This window comes from Heloderma suspectum, chromosome 1, assembly GCF_057233095.1.
Source record: "Heloderma suspectum isolate Gila_16-S chromosome 1, 16-S_ref, whole genome shotgun sequence".
Lineage (NCBI taxonomy): Eukaryota > Metazoa > Chordata > Lepidosauria > Squamata > Helodermatidae > Heloderma > Heloderma suspectum.
The window spans coordinates 383,449,542-383,469,613 of NC_139458.1; the positions used below are offsets into that span (position 1 = coordinate 383,449,542).

Here is a 20,072-nt window from a genome sequence, read left to right on the forward strand (position 1 = left end):
CAATATCCTTGTCAGTTTCATCCTCTCCACACACTACTTCATTTAGCCCAGCAGAGCCATATTCCCTACTTTTCAAAGAACTTGTCAATTTCACCCCCCCTGCCCATAGTGGAGAATGAAATTGACAAGTTCTTTGACAAGTATGGAAAATGCTATGCTGAGCTAAATGAAGTAGAGAGCTTCAGCTATTGGGTGGTATAGAAACAAACAAACAAACAGTGTGTGGAGAGGATGAAACTGACAAGGATATTGCCAATGGGGAATATGCCTCTGTGGGGCTACATAGCGGACAGGTGGACTTGTGATCATGTGCACTTGCGCAAGATTGCCAATAAAAAAATATTTTAAAGAAATTATGATGCTATTTGTGCAAATGTCAAGATCCCCAATAAAAAAATATGCAAATTACAGAACCTGAAAAAAGATGTGCAAAATATTTCCGGATTTGGGGGGGAAAATCCGCAACAGTCCGCCACCACTTACTGGAACAGAAACACTGCAGAATCGCATTGGGCTTAAACAGAACACAATTTCCAGCATTGCGCATCCCTAATAAAACTATGTTTTTGTAAACACACGTGTGTGTGCATGTGTGTGTGAGCGCACATGTGCGTGCCTGCCTGCCTGCCTGCCTATCTATCTGTTATCTAGCCATCTCATCTCACAGCATACACAGTCACAGACTAGAATATAGTAAAAAATTTAGGCAAATGTAAATAATTTCAGATATTTGAATCTTAAGGTTTTCCTTTGAACTAATAGGGGATCATATAAAGAATTCTAAATTAATTTTAATACTTCCCCACCAGATGAACTGCATCTCTCTACCAGAGTGTACAGCTTTTAATGTTATTGTTTTTTCACATGTTTGTTCACTCTAAATTGAAACATTTGTCTTAAAACGCTGTTCAGTGACCTTGAAGCATGATGACCCTATATTAGGGAACTGTAGACTTAAGTGAAATTCTGAAAGAAATTCTAGACCTTGTTGTTTTAGGCATCAAGGTTTTCCCATCTCCTGGGTGAAACAACAGGTGCCATGTCTTTGTATACTATATACTGTAACCTCTGTAGACTGTATTTTTAATCTTTGTAAACTGCCCAGAGAGCTTTGGCTATTGGGTGGTGTAGAAATGATGATAAGTAGTAGTAGTAGTAGAAGAAGAAGAAGAAGAAGATGAGGTAGTAGTAGTAGTGTCAGTTCAACATTGGGCTTAGCTTCAACAATGGAGGAGGTTACTGTATAGTGGTAAACTTCCAGAGTCTCTCCTGGAATCCGGTCCTCACATGATTCCATTGCAAGTATTTAAAAAAAACAAAAACATGACCAACATGTTAAGGATGATTATTCATATTTTAAGAAGATCTGTTATCCAAGATCTGTTATCCAAGATCCACTTCATATTCAAAATAACAAGAGATAATACTGGTAATGCTGAAGAGGTTTTTAATTGGTTGGATGCTATTTACTTTTATTGTTCTATTTTTAATTGTATTTTAATTGATTTTTTATGTTAAGTCAAAGTTAAAGTGCTTCAGTATCAAAAACTGTCAGTCTGTACATTTATAAGTAATAAATACATTTTAAAACAGATGTTCTATTATAATATGCTAATAATAAATAACCAGTAATGTTATCAAGCAATGGACTCCACAAAGTTGCTCAAATGTATCCATTTTCTTTCTTGACTACAATATAGTAAATATTCTTATTATATATCATGAACAGGTACATACCAAGGAATGGGCTGAAATATTAAACAACAAAAGCAGACATGTAGAAGATGCTGTACAGGAACTGATTTCTCTGTTTGAGCAAATTTATGAAGTTAAGCGTGTTAAAAGGCCACAAGTAAGAAGATATCCAACACAAGGTATTTATTAATATATGCCTCCAGAATCAAGAATGCCCATGTGAAATTTTCAAGGAAACGAGGTACAATTTCTTACAGTATTTATAGAAATTTCCCATAATCTCTGTTTAATTTCTGTAGCATATGTGCAATTAGTTTGAATAAGATTAGAGGAATCCTTATGATTAATAATTAAAACAGGAATTTTTATATATTATATATAATATATTAATTCTGATCCACACTCTCCAGAAGCACTCACCCTGCTGCTAATTTACTTGGTTGCTTGAACTTGCAGTTCATTGCCCCTTGTTCTTCTCCCCTATCCATTCAACCTGACTGCGTGGTACATCACACCAGCACTGTGCTGTTGGGAGCCTTCCTCTCTGCTTAGCCTCTGTTTGGTCTCCCCATCCTTGCCATGAGGACTTCTTATCTTGAGGTCACCATTGGATACTATCCTTTGGTATTTCCTGGGTAACATATTTCTCAAAGGCGGCCAAGCTTTGCAGGGCTGATGTCCCACATTTTGCAAACCAGAACTAAAATGGAGATTAACAAGGGTAGTCTGCATCCATGGTATTTTTACAACTTTTGGCAACCCAGTCTGGAAACAAGGTTCTCTAGGTTTTCTTTCCTCTGAGCCATGAAAGAAACTGTAACTGTCTCATGCTTTATTTCTTTGTCCTCTAAATCTATCCATTTCCACCTCTGAGTGCCACCATTTCACCAGCATCTTTCCTTCCCTTGGCATATAGGCCTTCAATCCCCCTTTCTGCCATTTACCTAGTGCTACTTCTTCTGTACTTTACAAAAGCTAATTTCCCCAATCTGGGACTTTTCTATCTATAAGTTAGGTCTGTTTAAAATAAGTCCTAGTTTGCACATAATGCTAACCCATGGTTTAGTTAACCCATGGGTTATTGAATTCTGGATTGTCATGATGTGCAAACCTAGTCATGGTAACAAACCAAGGTTTGTTAATTATAAACAACCCAGAAAGAGAACTCATGCTTTGTTGTTAGGCTGTGCACTCTGGGTTGTTTAAACCTTGAATTGTTGTTACGTGTAAACCCAAAACCATGGATTGTTCTACCTGGCTATAGAGGCGGTGGGCAAGAGTGGACAAAACCCCCAGCTGTTCTACATGCCAGTACTACAGTGCTGCCAAGGCATTTGGGACACAGGTAGGGAGCAGGTGAAGAAGGAGGGAAATGAACACCTCAGGAATTGAAAAATCAAACTGTGGTTTGTTTGATCATCTGCCAGACAAAACCTGAGTTAGTGTTATGTGTGAAGTAGGTCTACTGCCTCAAGCTAGAGGGATGGGTATACTAATCAAGTCATTTTTCTCCACTGTAATGTTTGCACATGTATGTGTTTGAAAACAATCTTTGTAAAAATTAATCTCATTTTTGTTTGGGATCTAATAAGAGAGTATGAGCTAATTTCCCCAAATGAAATGTGTTTGAGCTAAGTTTCCCAAACTTATATGTAACTGTTCCCCATCTAGATAAGAGCATAGTGCAGAAATCCACTGTGTATGTGCCACACCTCTGGCAAGTTCACTTTTTCATTCCATGTACATGTGAAATATGCTCATCATTGTACATGTGTGAATTGGGACATGTGGCAACACGTGTGACCAGTAAACCTTTGGAAATCTTAGGTTGAATGCAGAGGCAAGGGTGGGGCATGCTGGTGTAATCTCTATCCCCCACCATGTGTACAGTATCCACTTCTGTATAGGATGTTTGATTGAAGCTTTATTTAATGAAATCTCTTATATTTCATTTCCAATAGAAGGGAAACATGTTGCATTTGGAAGTTCATCTGAGGAGAAGACCACTTCTGGATCTTCAGTTATACTTAGCAGTGATGAGGCTGAGGACAGTGAGAAGGAAGATGAGTTTAAAAAGGTGTTTCTTTGCAAATGAATAAGGATATATACAGTTGAGCACACTTGTTACTGAAGCTGAACAGAAAACAATCCAAAAAACTGTTGCAAAAATTAGATAAGGGAATTTTTTAAATGTCGTTTTGCTTCTCAATATTATATATCATGCTGTGATGCTGTTTTAATTAAACAAATTGCAAAACAATATAATGAAGTTGAAGATATTCCTGCTGGGGTGATATAAAATGGATAAGGATTAGGTGGGAAAGGGGTACTGAAATCTTCCCCCACCCCCACCCACAACCCATGCTTTCCCCTGAAGCATTTCCTCCTGCCCTCTTTTCTCCTGGTGGGCTTATATCTGGTAAGGCCACCATCCTTTCCCATCCCTTCTTTCATGAAATTGCCCCCATCCCCACCCATGCTTTATATCCGTTTGATGGTGTCCCATGTACTAAAACCTGGGCCTGTTATCATCACGTCTAGCTAGTTCCTTAACTCTCACACATTTGCATTAAAATATTCTAGTAATTCGCTTCCCACCATACCCACTGCAGTGTGGATGACAGTTGTGAGTGAACACTGCATCCTTCAAGCACTCATAAGAAACTTTCAACTGACTTTGTTACGTATCAAGTCAGCCAGAGGCTTCATGGTCACAGATGCCTGATGGTACACCCCAGGCCTTCTAGAGTCCTTTGTATCAATGACCTCAGTTGCTGGGACTAGAGCCACAATATGCTGGCAAGGACAAACAAATGCATACCACACTGGGTTTATGGCTTTCCTTTCTATGATGTTTTCACGATATGTTCTGCAGGTACAAATGTTACAAACACTTGATTGGCAAAAGCGGTACACTTATTATTGGTATCTTCACTTCTTATGTTTAAAACACTTTGATACATTCATGTATTTAACTTATTTTGGTGCACTAGGACACTTCCATCCCAGTCCTGTGCATGTTGACTAGAAAGCAAGTCCTACTGAGTTCACTGGATGGTTTTCGGAAGTGTGAATAGGGCTGCAGCCTTTACTGCATGTCTGAAGGCTCTGAGTGAAATTTCATTTTGTCTCTCATAAGACTTCCCTGTGGCCTACACAGTTGTAAATAGGAAGCTGGTCAATCGGTTTGGTGAAATAAAGAGCAGAGAGAAGGAGTGTTGGGCTGATCCGTATTTTGATGGGAATCTAAGCTATTACTTCTATTAATTGCAGGAATGCAAAGAGGTAGTTGCATATTTTAGTCATCAGTTGTTGGACAGCCTGCAGAAAGCTACTCGGTTATCTTTGGATGCTCTTAAAAAAAGAATATTTGTTTCAAGGTATGTGGCAAAAGGGTTTCTATGCCTAAAAGAAATTCAATGCAGGTTGACAACTCATGTTACTAAATTGCAATGATGTGGATGTTCCTGTTTTTTCTTCTGCCCTGACAAAACACTGGTTCTTTTGTTGCCACCAGCAGAAGAAAACAAACAGGGAAATTCTAGCTGAATTCTTCTGCCTGTTTAAGTGACTCCTTATGAGACTATGGAATCTTTAATGCCAAGGAATAATGTGAGGCCCTATCTTTCATCAGAGCCTGAGAGTCCTGTCCCCTGACATTTTTATGGCCACTGCATTATTGGAAACCCCATCCCTGAACCCCACTAATGGCTTGAAGATCTGTCCTCCCAGACTCCCACCTGGGTCAGCATTTCTGCATTGTCCTAGAATTGACTGTGTGGGGTCCCCCTCCACCAATCGCAGAGGGCTGTGTGAGGGGAAATTGTGCCTCTTGGCAGAATTTTCAGTCCACCCTGTGATTGGACTGGGGGGTGTCTTCTGATCTCTCTATGAACATGCCTCATAATCCTGAACCAGTGGGAAGGGCTTTTATCCCACAGGACTGATGATGTGACTGGAAATGAAACTTCCTGAGAAGTCAGGGACATGTCCAGCACTGGTTTCCACTCATGTTCTTGTATTTAGTTTAATACATAGTATAATCTCCATTTCTTTTCCAGCTCCAGCTCATTTGGACGACCACCTTATTTACCTCAGACAGCTACCAAACCTGAAGATGTTGTTTCATTTTTAAAAGCTGAAGTGCATTTAGCTATTCCACATGTGGTAAGTGATTTATGCAATCAAGAAGATGTAAGCCATCATTTGTGAATTTCTTTTGAATACCCTGACTTGTGCAGTGCTGTTCAATATGTTTATTGAAGGTTTGGATGAAGAAACGTACAAAGCACAAAATCTGCAGATGATTAAAAAAATATGAAATATTACAAAGATTAAATATTCAACAGGATATCTTTTTGCTGGGCTGGTAACAAAATGAAACAGAAGTGAAACATAAGGAGAACGGAATACTAAATACACAAATAGAAAATAGAAGTATAAATTTCATGCATGCAATTAAATAAGTTCTTACCCATGAAAGCTCATTTTGCAATACATTATCCTTAAGGTGTTTCAAGACTCTTTATCATCTCTTTCACAGCATCAAATCACAAAGGTGGCAAAAACTCAGGGCAGAACTGAACATAACAAGAGATGTGTGGCATCTTTGTCATAATGTTGAATAAATTAGAACATATAACATGATGTTATCATGCATTTGAGCTTCCCTGCCCCACTTCATTGACTGCTGCTTGTGGGGTGGGGGGTGCAGAAACCTAAAGTACAATGAGGTCATGTTACTTACTAGACATCATAGGAAAGAGGGAGAGAAAGAGATGTGGGGCTGCCTCAGTCACATATCAGCAACATCACATCACTTCTTCTGTTCATAACAGTGATTTCCACCAGGATTGTAGTCAAAACAGGGCCACTGAGAAATAAGAGGGAAGTATTCACATGCATATGAACTTGAGCACACTCCGGGAGAGAGCGGAGGACAGGAAGGCCTGGCGTGCTATGGTCCATGGGGTCACGAAGGGTTGGACACGACTTAACGACTGAACAACAACAAATTCACATGCTTGGGGGAACCATGAGGTTTTCAATAGTACAAATAAATATTTTTACAAATCCAAGGAAACATCTTCCCCTCGCACCACCACCGCCCAGCCGTGTGAGGACTGAGAATGTTCAGTAGCCATGGAAAAGAGTTACAGTTGGAAAAGAAACATGGAGTGTTGGGGGAGGGAGCAGAAGAAGAGAGTGAGATGCCCTACTTGGAGAGAACTGTCAGCTGGAGCACTGAAGAGGAACATTCCTTTTAGGAGGGAAGATACATTTCAACATTTTGCTGCAGGTCCTTCTTGTTCCCTCTAATAGCAAGTTTGGTGGCTGAATGGAAGTGAAACTGGGCCAACACAAAATAAGGGAATGGGTTCTACATACTTGGAAAACTCTCTAGTTATACAGAAATATATGTTTGACAATTAACGTTCAGGCTGTGAGAGCAGTTTTTTTATTATTATTGCATTTATATCCCACCTTTTTTCCTCTTGCAAGGAACCCAAGGCGGCGTACATTATCCTCCTCCTCTCCATTTTATCCTCACAACAACAACCCTGTGAGGTGGGTTGGGCTGAGAGTGTGTGACTGGCCCAAAGTCACCCAGCGAGCTTCCATGGCCGAGTGGGGACTAGAACCTGGATCTCCCGGCTCCCAGTCTAACACTCTTGCCACTACACCACACTGGCTGTCAGTTGAGAGATACAGAATGTTTGCATGTCACTTGAGAACCAAACCAAAAATAGATGTTAATGGAAGAGAAGGCATTCATTTGTTCAAGCCCCTGACAGCTTTTAGTAAATATTCTGAAAGAGGGCTGGGTTGAAAGTTGGGCACAAGATGCATGCTGTGTAGTCCCCCCCCCCACACACACACACACATATGCTATGCAATAATATTGCAGGAGGAAGGAAAATAAAAGGACAGATTTTCCCTTTCACATTCTCCAGAACTATGTCCCGTCCCGTCCCCTGCCAGCCTTCTGCTGCCATATAGTAGAGCAGGCAGAGGCCTTGGGGTTGGGGAAGGTATCCTTTACTCCTTCCCTGCTCCTGAACCACCATCCCACCCACAAGAGGTTTGGACAGCACTACAAGGCTCCTCTTCCAGTCTGGTTGAAGCCCTGAACAGGAACACTCCTCTTAGGGCAGGGGTAGGGAACATACGGGCCTTCAGATGTTGGCCCCATTTCAGTAAGTGGCAGTACTGGTGTAGAGAGGAACTACAGTCAGTATACAATCAGCTCTTAGCTCCCCTACAGAAAAAAACAGAAAGACAACTTGAACAATCTACTTAGGTGTAATGGACCTGCAGCGTCACATGAGATTTGGGTTCCTGAGTCCTCTTCCAACGCATCTTTTATTTTCCAAGGTACTTCCATATAAGGCTTTTAACATGCAATCGCTCTGTCTCATTCACCGAATTAGGGGTTGGGGGGCATTTGTAGCCCTCCCATGTTTTTCCATTGCTTCTTCTGCCTTTTTGGTTTCCACAAACAAATCTGTTAAGGAGGAAAATACAGAATAACTACACAATGTTTTTTGATTGGTAGCACTAGGAACCATCTGTCTGGATGGACCCCCAGTGTATGGAAGGGGAACTCCAATCTCATCTGAATTTGCAGTTCTGATGTTTCACAGTTCACATGAGTCTACCACTTGTATGAGCATTTGTTTGCACAACTGAGCTGGCAGCTGATCATCAGAATCAATCCTCCATTTGAGTTTGAGTTGCATTGTGTTTAATGAAAGCATCTTTGTATTGTGTATAGGTAATGGTGCCTAGTTTAGATGATATACAGCAAGCCATCAATCGCATGATTCAGTTGACACTGGATGTAAGCCGTGGTGTGGCACACTGGGGACAGCAGCATCTGCTAAAATCTAATACCAACCTGGAAAGCATTGCTCCAACACCTAGCACAATAGGAGGGAAAGGACTAAAAAAAGAAGAGAGTGAGATAATTTATTGTTCTCCTTTTCTTTTCCTTTATAAAAATGCCATTGCTTCTAAAAAAAACTTGTTCTTTAAAACCACATTTGACCTAGAAGAGACTAACAATGTAATCCTATGCATTTTCATATAGAAGTACCAATGTGTTCAGTGGAGCTTGCTCTTAGATAAGTAGCTCATACATAAGTAAGTGATAAGTGAAATTGCAACTGACTTCCCACACTTTGGAAATATTGCACTTTTTCTATTTATTCATCCCTGTACTCAGGAGAAGCATGTCAAACCCATCGTGGTTCATGAGATTCAGGAAACTCATAATGCATTTAAACATATATTTTTATTTAAGATTTAGCTTAGTTACACCACTGGCCTCAAGTCTTTTTAATGAGTACCAAGTATTTTGTTCCTGCCTTCTCTTTGTAATGAAACCACGATGCCTAAAGGGACTAGGCTCTTTCCTTAAGGGTTTGTCCTCTTGACTCAGACCATAAGCAATTCGCTCTTTGTCCTGAAGCTTGCCTGGTGGTTTTCCTTTAGAAGGAGGCCTTCCCACTATCCACCACCTCCATCCTTGACTATTCAGGCTTGCGGGCTCAGGTTCAGGGTTCTCCCTACAGGACCATCTTTCTTCTGTCTGGTTAGCTTGTTCCTCCACAAAACAGGGTTGATAATCAAGACTGTCTTCCTGTGAAGCCTTGAGTTCACTTTCCCCAGACTGCCAAGATTGATAGATAAGCATACAGGGAGTGGCTGGCCACCAGATAAACAACCTCTTCCCTCCTCCTGGCCTCTCTCCACACTGTCTCTCCCTTACTTGCCTCCTTTCCCCTTCTCTGTCTCCAATCACTTCATCTCTGCCTTTTTCCCTGGCAATCTTTTACTCCACTCCCCCCAGCTGCCTTTCTGTTTCTCTCCCTTTTGTCTTTCCCTTCACTGTCTCTTTGCCACTCCCTGCCAACTTCACCCACGCCCAGTTGCATCACATCAAGGTGGTCAGAATGGACTGCGGAGGAGTGATGGCCATCTAACTTATCAGATCAGGCCATCACCATCCGTGGCCACCCCGATTGGACCATGGGAGCCCAGGAGGAGGCAGTGAGCCCTGGTGGATCCTCACAATCCTGCTGTGTTCTGGCCACACCAATGGGTCTGACATAGCTGCTGTGGGCGGGGCCATTTGAATCTCAGCGCACATTCACTATGTGCTTGTGGTGGATACCATTTTATGATCTTAGGGGTTTTTTTCTTTTTAAAGATCATTTAATTAGCACTAAAATGCTTTTCCAGTAATATATATTTTTTTAAAGTAAAGACATCTATAGCAGTACAGCACCATGATGCTATACAGTTTTATATTATGGTATTGCACTGTTATAACACTATGATACAATAATGATAATTTTAAAAAATGATTTTAAAATCCCTTTCTGATCACCCATTTTAGCAATGGTAATAACTGGAAAGGGTTTTAAAATATCATTTTTAATTATTTAAAATCATTTTTAATTAAAGCATTAGCATTATGGTGTTACCACTATACTTGTCTTTTATTTTTTAAAAGATCAGATAAGCATTTTAACACTAAGAGATCAATTTAAATAAATAAATAAGTAAATAAGTAAGTAAATAAATGGGGTCATAAAATGGTGGCCACCACAAAGGTTATCATGACTGTGTGCTGACCTGTGAGAGGTTCACATTCCAGATAGCCATTGCCCACATCAAATCAAGCCCTTTTAAAAAGATGGAAAGATAGCGCTTAAGACATCTATAGCTATGGAAATTGCTCTACTCTTCTGTTCTGGAAAAAATCAGACTTTTCCCCTTGAGAAAGTTTGTTAGTAGATAGGGTATAAATATTCCAAATTTTAAAAATAAATCCTAACTAGTTACAGTGGGGTTAATAGTATCACATATAGTTGGGGCCGTGATCTTCATTTCTGAAAACTATATAATCTAAGGAGGTGAAATAAAGAGATTTGAGATCACAGTCCAGAAAATGTAAAATATAGCTAAATCCCATTGAAATATCTTTCTATGGGTTTTGTTCAAGAAGAAATAAAAATGGCACAGCACAGATTTTTGCTGATCTCATTTTTGCTCTTTCTTAATATATGGAAGGGGAGTGTGAAAAGAGACTGCAGAATTTATGTTTTAAACTTTTTTTTTTCAGAAGCACCAGAAGATTCATTTCCAATAAGAAAGTTGAGGAATTTTTATCCAGGTGTTGCAGAACACAAGGATATTTCCAAATTAGTTGTGCTTCTGTCCTCATCAGTAAACTCAGTACGGTCAGCTGCTAGTGAAGCACTGCAAGACTTTCAAAAATATAAAGCTCTATGGACAGAAGATAGGGATGCTAAAGTTCAGGTAAACTATATTCTAAGCCTTTGCTATGATTTTAACCATACAACTCTTTTCCCAACTTGGTTCATGGTTCAAAAGCTAGAGTGCATGATATCTTTCAGTGTCCTTTGGGTGAAGAAGAAAATAGTACTTAACCTAGTTTTTTTAGTAACAAAGCTCTATGAAATTCAGATTTCAGGAACATTATAGTTAGCTCAGTTTAAATGACAAAATGCAAGAAAATGCAAAAAATGAGCATTTTCAGGCCGCAGTGGCAGGCATGGTCTCCATTATTATGTGCTGAAACAATGGAGGCCTCTCGTGTCATTTCAGGCCTTCATCACCAGGCTGCTTCCACGCTAGTTGTTTTCTTTGGAATTGCCATCATTCATTCACTCATTTATTATGGAGAATCCAAACAATGTTTCTGCCAAACCATTGCATTCCAATGTTATACCTCCATCTTTTTAAAGACCTGGCATGTGATGATGTTCTGCCTTTAAATGCAATTACAACATTAACCTGGACAGTGTGAACTCCTGAAGCACTATTGATAACATCTGGTGGGAAGAGTGGTCCATGAGGCAATCAGTGATTATAGTTTCTCCTGTACATCCTGTCCCCTTCTGACAATGTTTGCCTCTCTCTCTAAATTGCCCCACAGGTGACTTTTCTTTCTCCTAATGAAATTATAGTTGCCTTCATGTCAGAGACTTTATCCCACATATCTACCCTAAAGATGCTGAGGTGGAACCTGGCTAGAGATGGGGGGAAAACTTGTGTTTCCATTTTAATGTGAATTTACCTAAGTCTGCATATGCAAACAAATACGCAAACTGAAACTCAGTTTTCCTTTGAAATTTGCACTTTTCCAAATTTTGCAATGGAGTTCACCAGTCAAAAAATGCATTGAAAAATGCATCTATTTAGGGGAAGTGCACAGAAAAATGCATATATTAGTGAAAATATCATACAAAAATGCATTATATTAGGAAAATATAATATAAAACTTAATTTTTGTGAACCACCCATAGAGCTTTGGCTATGGGCAGTATAGAAATATAATAAATAAAATGAAATGAAATGAAATGAAAATATTTTTCAAAAATGTGGATATTAGGAAAATTTGCATAAAAATGCATGCATTAGGAGAATTGCTCACAAAAATGAGCAAAAAAAGAATTGCTCTCCCTTGCTTCTTCCAAAGAAGACTGAAAATGCCTTGAAAGGTAGAATACTTTTCAATCTTCTTTGGAAGAAGCAAGGGAGAGGGAATCCTCCAGAAAAATCTCTAAGAGTTTTTCCTTTGATGAAGACCAGGGTTGAAACGTGTTGGGAATTCAGTTGATACAGCTGTTCCTTTTTTGATTTGGTTTCCAGCCTTACAGCTGCTTTTTATGATCCCTACTGGTACTGTTGCATGGATACAGATTTGATTGATCTGTATCAATTGACACAGATTTGTCCATCCCTAAATCCCCTCAAAAACAGCCCTCCATGTCTGTTTGCTACCATTGTGAGCTAAATATACAATCCACAACCATAAGGCAGAAGGAAAAGAGTTTGCTTGAACAGATGGCATAGTACTGTATTGTATTTGCAGGCTGGAAACTGAAATGTATGCCTTTGCTTTTAGCAGCTGAGATAGGCTCTTAGATTAGCCTGGTAGTGAGTAGATGGCAGTGTGTTAAGTACAAACGCCCCATATCTGATATCCCCTCCAAACCTATGCCAAAGATGTCATTTTCACACTTGAGGTGGCAGCAAAAAAACTGGGGTCTGTGGCAGAAAACAGCACAAAACTGGCATAAAATTTTGGCATAGGTTTGGAGGTAATATCAGATTTGGGGGTTAACACATGGCAGCAGCCACAGAAAAGAGGCTAGTGGAATTAGTGCAGACAAATGGAACAGTGCAGACAAATGGAACGTGGCATCAACAAGTCTGTTATTCGCACCTCATTTGTAGTTTTTACCTGGCTGCACGTAACTCAGTTTATGGGTTGTATTTGCTTTAATACTACAGTATTGAAAGTTGTTTTAACATAGAATAGTATCTATTAATAACCAGTTTCAACCATTCACAGCAATTTTTGGCCAGTAATCCTTCTCTGACTGAGATTAGGTCAGAAATTCTCCATTATGCTACCTTTGAACAAGAAATAGAAGATTTAAAACCGACAGTTTCTGTTGGCCCCATTGAACTGAATACAGGTATGAAAGTCATTTTCTTTGTGTGCAGTGTATAGGAAAATAAATGATCACTCTATAGGCTAACTAAAATATGATTTATATATAAAATATGTAATTTACTTAGAACTAAGAGGCCATAATTAATATTGTAAATATAGTCAATAATCACCGGAAAGAAACAAACATATAACAGATATGATTAGAGTGAAAAATTACACGTGCATATAACTTTAAGTAATCTCCTCTTCTAAGTAATGTTTGGACTAGATGCATGAATTGTAAGTTTCTACTTTTCATGTGACTTTTAATCTTTTTGTATTGTTTATAGATCTTCAGATTTGTCCTTTGTCCACCCTAGAGAGATGAGGGGTTTTTTTTCTTATTGAAAGGACACAAAATGTAGTGGGAATATGGGTGTAGCAACGCAACTTTGAGGAAATTTTGTGGAAATTTATTTTGAAATATCATTAGGCAGACAACCCCTTTTATAGATCATGGCGAAAGCCCAATAATAACCTATGCTGTTAGAAGACTAGCCAATCATCTTTAAAAGCCTATATAGAACAAATCCTCCATGCACTCCAAGAATGTGTGGATAGGGAGGTGGGGTGACATGCATGGGCCGTGCTGCCCCAATCTCCCCTCTCCCGCTGTTCCACCCCCAGACCTTGCACCTTGAGGGAACCTACATGTGTTCACCTGAACACATACTGGCTTCTATAAGCATTTGGGAACCTCGTTTGTGAAGGGCTCTAAATCATGTGGTGGAGCCTATGTGTACAGTTTCCCCCTTCAGACCTTTTGCCCAATGCATGAAGTTTGGGGGTGGGGGGAACTGGCAGGAATGTTGAGGACAGGCCCAGGAAGTATAGAGTTTCTCTGGATTCTTAAGTTCTGGCCCTGTCAAAGGAAAGAGAGATATAATGGAAACTTTTTTCCTTTGACCACTATATTTCTTAGTGCTAATTGATTATATAGCAACTCTCTTGAAATTAATGAGATTCTTGTAGTAGATGCAAAGTCAGAGTACATTTAAAAACATGAGAAAACAATCATATCCATCATTTTACTACAGGTGTGGCCAGCCTTTTTGTCCTTCAGGGCCACATTTGGTGATGGGCAGTAAGTCAGAGGTCCTCATGAGGCAGGATGAAGGTGGTGGTGGTGGCTGTGACCAGGGTCAATGTCCCCCTCACTTCCCCAAACTCTCACGCACACAGCCTTCTCCCTCCTCTCTCTCTGTCTTTCTCTCACACACAGCTTTCCCCCTCCCCCCACAAGCACTCCCACCCACACACTCACAGTCTTCCCCCCACTCACTCAGTTACTGTCAGGGTGGAAACTGAGCCCATAGAGCCCCAGAGCAGTTCTGATTCTGAGGAAGAACAACAATCCGTGGGAGAGGAGCTCGCTCATCTCTCACAGGCACAGCAGCTGGCAGAGATTCCTCCTGCCAGCATTCCTGGGATAGATAGTGACCCTGGCATTGAGAGAGCGCTGGAGGGAGGCTTGCTGGATGCTCGGCGCCGACACAGGGAGCGATGACAGATGGAGGGCACCAAAAGGAGACGCTCTGCTCGTTTGGTGCTTAAACAACGGTCGCGTCCCGAGGACCCTAGGGAAGGAGGGAGAATCTCTCCATAGCCCATAAGTTCAGAGTCTTCCCGTGGCTCTCCTTCAAACAGGGACCAACTGCCTTACCTGGAGCTTAGGCTACTCTGCTATCTTTCCCCAGTGCTATTCCTTGCTAAGTCGCTAGTGATTAGTATCTGAAAGAGTCATAAAGTAATAAAGGAATAAAGCCTTGGAAAGAATCCTCGTCATCGGTGTCCTGAGTTGGCCATTGGTGGGGACTGCAAGAGGCAGCTAGGGTGCTCCTGACAGCTTGGTCCCCGTTCCTCTTTTTTTCTTCTCTGCTCCTACTGCCTCTGGAGGCTGCCATGGACTCGGCGGTGCAAGCTCTCACGCAAGAGAACCAGGCTCTTCGTGATCAAGTGGCTCAACTGACAACTGCCGTACAGAGTCTGCAAGCTGCGGTTCAACCCCCACCAACTCCAATTTCCCCCCACCGCAAATGCCCGGTGGCTCTGCCAGAGAAGTTTTCTGGTGAGAAAGGACTTTTTCAGATTTTCCGGGCCCAATCGGATCTGTACATGCGCCTTCGACCTGAGGATTTCCTGACAGAACAGGTTCGTGTGGGCTTTATCATTAACCAACTTTCAGGCGTGGCAGCTAAATGGGCTTCGGGACTTCTTCTCACTAATGACCCCCTTCTCGTGGACTATCAAGGTTTCATGACAGTGATGGCCAGATTTTTCGGTGACCCCTGTGCACGCAGATGGCTTCTCGAGAGATTCGCCACCTCAGGCAGGGCAAGGACTCAGTTTCCAGTTACGCGACAACTTTTTGCTTCCTGATGCAGGATTTACAGTGGAATGGTGGCTCAGTTTTTGGACGGTTTGAACGACGAGATCTTGGATGAGTTGGCACGCACGCCTAGCCTGCCTACATCGGAGGACCTCATCCAGACCTGCCTCCAGATAGATAGTCAACTGGAGGGGTGCCGGCAGACCCAGCGGGGCGCCGAGCCCCGAGATTTCCCTCCTCCCATTCCCCCACGTTTCCTGCCCCCTCCCCCACCCCCCGCCCCTGCAGTGGGGGCGGAGGAGATCCCGATGCAGCTGGGAGCTACCCAAGCCCCGCTGCCGCCGGAGGAGCTAGAGCAGTGGCACGTGGAGCGCCAATGCTTTTGGTGTGGAAAGCTGGGACATTTCACCAAAACCTGCCACGCCAGACCCGCAGCCCCACTTCATCCTCCTCCTCCTCGTCCCCAGGCCTGACTAGGCTGCCCCCCAAGCCTGTTGGGTGTCTCCAGTGTGGGGGTCGGTTCCCCACCAGGTGGGTGCTGTCCGCAACCCCCCCCACCCTCCCATCTGCTATTGCATGTTCACCTCTGCTCCTCCCAGTGGGGTGAGGTGGAGGCCTTAGCTTTAGTGGACTCTGGAGCTACGACCAGTTTCATGGATGAAACGTTCGCTCACTTCCACAAGATTTCTACTCTGCCTCTTCCTTCCCCCTTGGCAGTGGAGACCATCGATGGGTGTCCTCTTTATTTAGGTGCGGTGACCTGGATTACAGCTCCACTCACTCTGAGCACCCAGTCCCACATTGAGCAGATTCAGTTTCACTTGGCCAAGTTCCCCAATACCCAATCGTGCTGGGTGTTTCCTGGCTCTCTAAGCATAATCCTCAGATTTCTTGGGAGTTTCAGCAAGTGGAGTTTGCGTCTCCCTACTGCCGGGAGCATTGTCTCCCAACTGAGGAGCCAGTCCCAGCCCAGGCCTTAACCCTTTCCTCCCCCTCCTTGTCTACTTCTGGTAGTTCTTCAGCTACCATGATCCTCCCAGAGAAGTTTGTGGCTTTTGGGGATGTTTTCGACAAGAAGGAGGCTGACCAGCTCCCCCCGCACCGCCCTTTTGATTGTACCGTCAACCTCATTCCTGGGGCGACCATCCCTGCCGGCTGGCTGTATTTGATGTCGGAGCTGGAACTTCAAGCTATGTGGTAGTTTTTGGACACAAACTTCAGACATGGCTTCATTCGCCCCTCCTCCTCCCCCGCCTGCGCCCCTACCATGTTTGTGCACAAAAAATCGGGAGACCTCCGCCTGGTGCATGACTTCCAAACATTGAATTCAGTCTCGATCCCCGACAAGTACCCCCTTCCCCTCATACCGGAGATGCTGGAGTGTCTGGGGTGAGCCAAGATTTTCACAAAGTTGGACCTGCGTGGCGCCTACAATCTGATTCGCATCTGGGAGGGGGATGAGTGGAAGACCTGTTTCGCCGAAAGGAGGCGCTCCGCTCATTTGGCACTCAAACAACGGTCGCGTCCCGAGGACCCAAGGGAAGGAGGGAGGATCTCTCCATAGCCCATAAGTTCAGAGTCTTCCTGTGGTTCTCCTTCAAACAGGGACCAACTGCCTTACCTGGAGCTTAGGCTACTCTGCTATCTTTCCCCAGTGCTGTTCCTTGCTAAGTCGCTAGTGATTAGTATCTGAAAGAGTCATGAAGTAATAAAGGAATAAAGCCTTGGAAATAATCCTCGTCATCGGTGTCCTGAGTTGGCTATTGGAGGGGACTGCAAGAGGCAGCTAGGGCACTCCTGACAGTTACTCACTTTCTCTCTCGCTTTCTCTCTCTCGCACACAGACACACACTAACAATTGGACACCAATGCACATGCCCATACTCAGACAGACACACACTTGCCCCCTTTCCATCTCAGCATGGGGATGAGTAGGTTTAAACCTCCCCTTCCTGCTACTTAGCTGATTGGTGCTTTTCCCAGCACCAGTCAGCTGAGCAGAGGGGAGGAGCATAATTTAAATGGGGAAGATGGTATGCAGTCAAGAATCTCTCTGTGTACCTTCCTCCCCATCCCATCCCAGTTATGCTCCAGCGAGTCTCCCAAACAGCTGAGTGATGGGTTTTCATTCATGGGGGGACGAATTTGGGAGTTCAGGCTCCCATGGTAGGCTGCAGTCAAGACCTCGGAGGGCTGCATGAGGGGAGTGGGTTGCCTACTTGTGTTTTACTAACTATAGCCAAGATCTCAAAAGCAACTTTATTTATTTAGTTGAAGAGTTTTTGTGCCACTTCTCAGTGTCTTACATATAATCAATTAAACAAGACAGTCCCTGTCCACAGGCTTACAATCTAAAACTCATGAAACACAAGGAAAAAGGAATGAGGAGGAAAGAGGGAAAAGATAATAATTCTTTTAGCAGGGCTGGTACAATGGAATTTGGGTATGCCCAGTAGGATGTTAAACTCTTTCTTTGAAGAGCTGGCCCCTACAACATATCCCAAATTGCTTTGAAAATACTCCTTAAATTACTGGCCCCATTTGAGATTCTGGTGTACCCTGCCCAAACTGTTGAAGAATGTATATAGCTGAGGGATGTACAGCCTTTGTTTTGGAAAAAGAATCCTCAGGGGACTGTTGTTCAGGAAATACAAACCCCTAAGTCAGGCTTCCTAAGCCTGGCACCCTCTAGATGTTTTGAACTTCAGTTCCCATCAGTCCCAGTCAGCATGGCTAGAGTCAGGAATCCTGGGAGTTGTAGTCCGAAACATCTGGAGGGCACTAGGCTGGGGAAGGCTGCCCTACGACTTGTGAAACTAGTTGCACAACTCTTTGGGTCCCAGCCTATATTTCATAATTGTTCTGATTCCACTGTTCTAATTTATAGTTTTTTGTGCAATTCCTTTGAATGTGTGGTATACAAAAGGCAGTCACTTTGCATATGCAGAATAATCTAGAGACCATCATTTTTTAACAGAACCAATGAAATTGGCACTCTCAATTGAAGCAAAAGCATGGAAAATGTTACTCTGCCGCTATTTAAATGAGGAATACAAGAAGAAAATGCAAGACATGATAACATTTATAACAGAATATTTGAAAAAATTATCTCGACCAATTCGAGATTTAGATGATGTCAGATTTGCTATGGAAGCTCTGTCTCACATACGTGATAAAGAAATAGAGATGGACATGATTATGGGGCCCATTGAGGTAAGTTCTTTCAAAAATATGATCCCAGGTGTGGATATTGCTTTTTTGACAATATGAATTATGGGGCACCCTGTTTTTGTTTTTAGGAAGCCTATACAATTTTAAATAGATTTGAAGTTGAAGTCACAAAGGAGGAATCAGAAGGTGTTGACACGTTACGGTACTCTTTTAACAAGCTACAGAGCAAAGCAGTAAGTTTATAAAAGTAGGGTATGATTCTAGTATTGGTAGTTTATACAAGTTTATTAGTATCAGCTCAGAGTGTATAAAGTGAACTGGCTTATGCTTCAAGTAGCAAACTTGGTGTATGGATCTTCATGAAGCTCCCAGACTGGATATGCTTGCAGATTTTTGTTCATGTGGCACTTTATTTCATAGCCCTGTCTCACATTCCTGCCCCATACTAAGTGGCCTCTTTGGGGCTGGGCTTCATGGCTGCAGGATGTATGTCCCTTCCCTTTGTGTTCTTACAGGGCCTTCTACTTGGGCTTTCCCTTCCCATTCTTATACCCTTGATTCCTTTCAGAATCCTCTGTCTGCAAGATAGAGAACTGGTCCTTCTTGGTCTCAATTCTCTGCAGTTCTTCTGCTTATGTATTCTAGAATCCTTCTGAAAAGGCAACTTTTAAAAACCAGCTTATTTCTACATAAGATTGACAATAGCTTTCTATTGAGTCTCTGGATTTGGGGGTGGGGGAAGTCCATTAACGTGAATAGATAAAATGGATACTGTATGTGTATTACTATCTTTTATTCTTAATACTAGTGAATATCCATTTCTCTTTCAGTCTAGTGTTCAAGATGAACTAATTCAAGTTCAGCCCAAGTTTAAGAGTCAGCTGCTAGAGGCAGTTGAGGTTTTCCGTGAGGATGTGGCGAGCTATGAAATAGCATACGATACGGTAATTTCTTTCAACCATTTGCAGAGAACACTAGGTATTGTGAACTGTCTCATGCAATTTTGTCTTGTGTCGAACAAAACATAAAGGTTCAGGAAAAGCAAGTGTGCTTGAAAATTTAAATTGCAGTCATGTATGACTAACAGGAATGAACAGCTCCAGTCAAAAACAGTTCTGTTGTTGTTCCACAGAGCTTGGAGGAAACACTATAGAGGAAAAATGTATACCCACACACACATTCTCCAACACATATAGGCACAGAACATTAAATTCCTCCGCCCTAATAGTTGGGCTAGTAACCTATGGCTGCGAGAGCTGGACCATAAGGAAGGCTGAGCGAAGGAAGATAGATGCTTTTGAACTGTGGTGCTGGAGGAAAGTTCTGAGAGTGCCTTGGACTGCA

At 42.2% G+C, this 20,072-nt stretch overlaps 1 protein-coding gene across 1 annotated transcript in view; it reads left to right on the top strand.

Moving 5' to 3' along the window:
* The window catches only part of DNAH8 (dynein axonemal heavy chain 8), a 197,386-nt gene that overhangs the window by 41,885 nt on the left and 135,429 nt on the right, over positions 1–20,072 (top strand). Inside the window, exons 21-30 of the mRNA XM_084832480.1 lie at positions 1,730–1,874; positions 3,660–3,772; positions 4,969–5,075; positions 5,763–5,862; positions 8,471–8,654; positions 10,826–11,022; positions 13,085–13,211; positions 18,535–18,770; positions 18,857–18,961; positions 19,559–19,672. Coding sequence (XP_084688606.1) covers positions 1,730–1,874; positions 3,660–3,772; positions 4,969–5,075; positions 5,763–5,862; positions 8,471–8,654; positions 10,826–11,022; positions 13,085–13,211; positions 18,535–18,770; positions 18,857–18,961; positions 19,559–19,672 — 1,428 coding nt within the window. The remainder of the gene's footprint in view (positions 1–1,729; positions 1,875–3,659; positions 3,773–4,968; positions 5,076–5,762; positions 5,863–8,470; positions 8,655–10,825; positions 11,023–13,084; positions 13,212–18,534; positions 18,771–18,856; positions 18,962–19,558; positions 19,673–20,072) is intronic.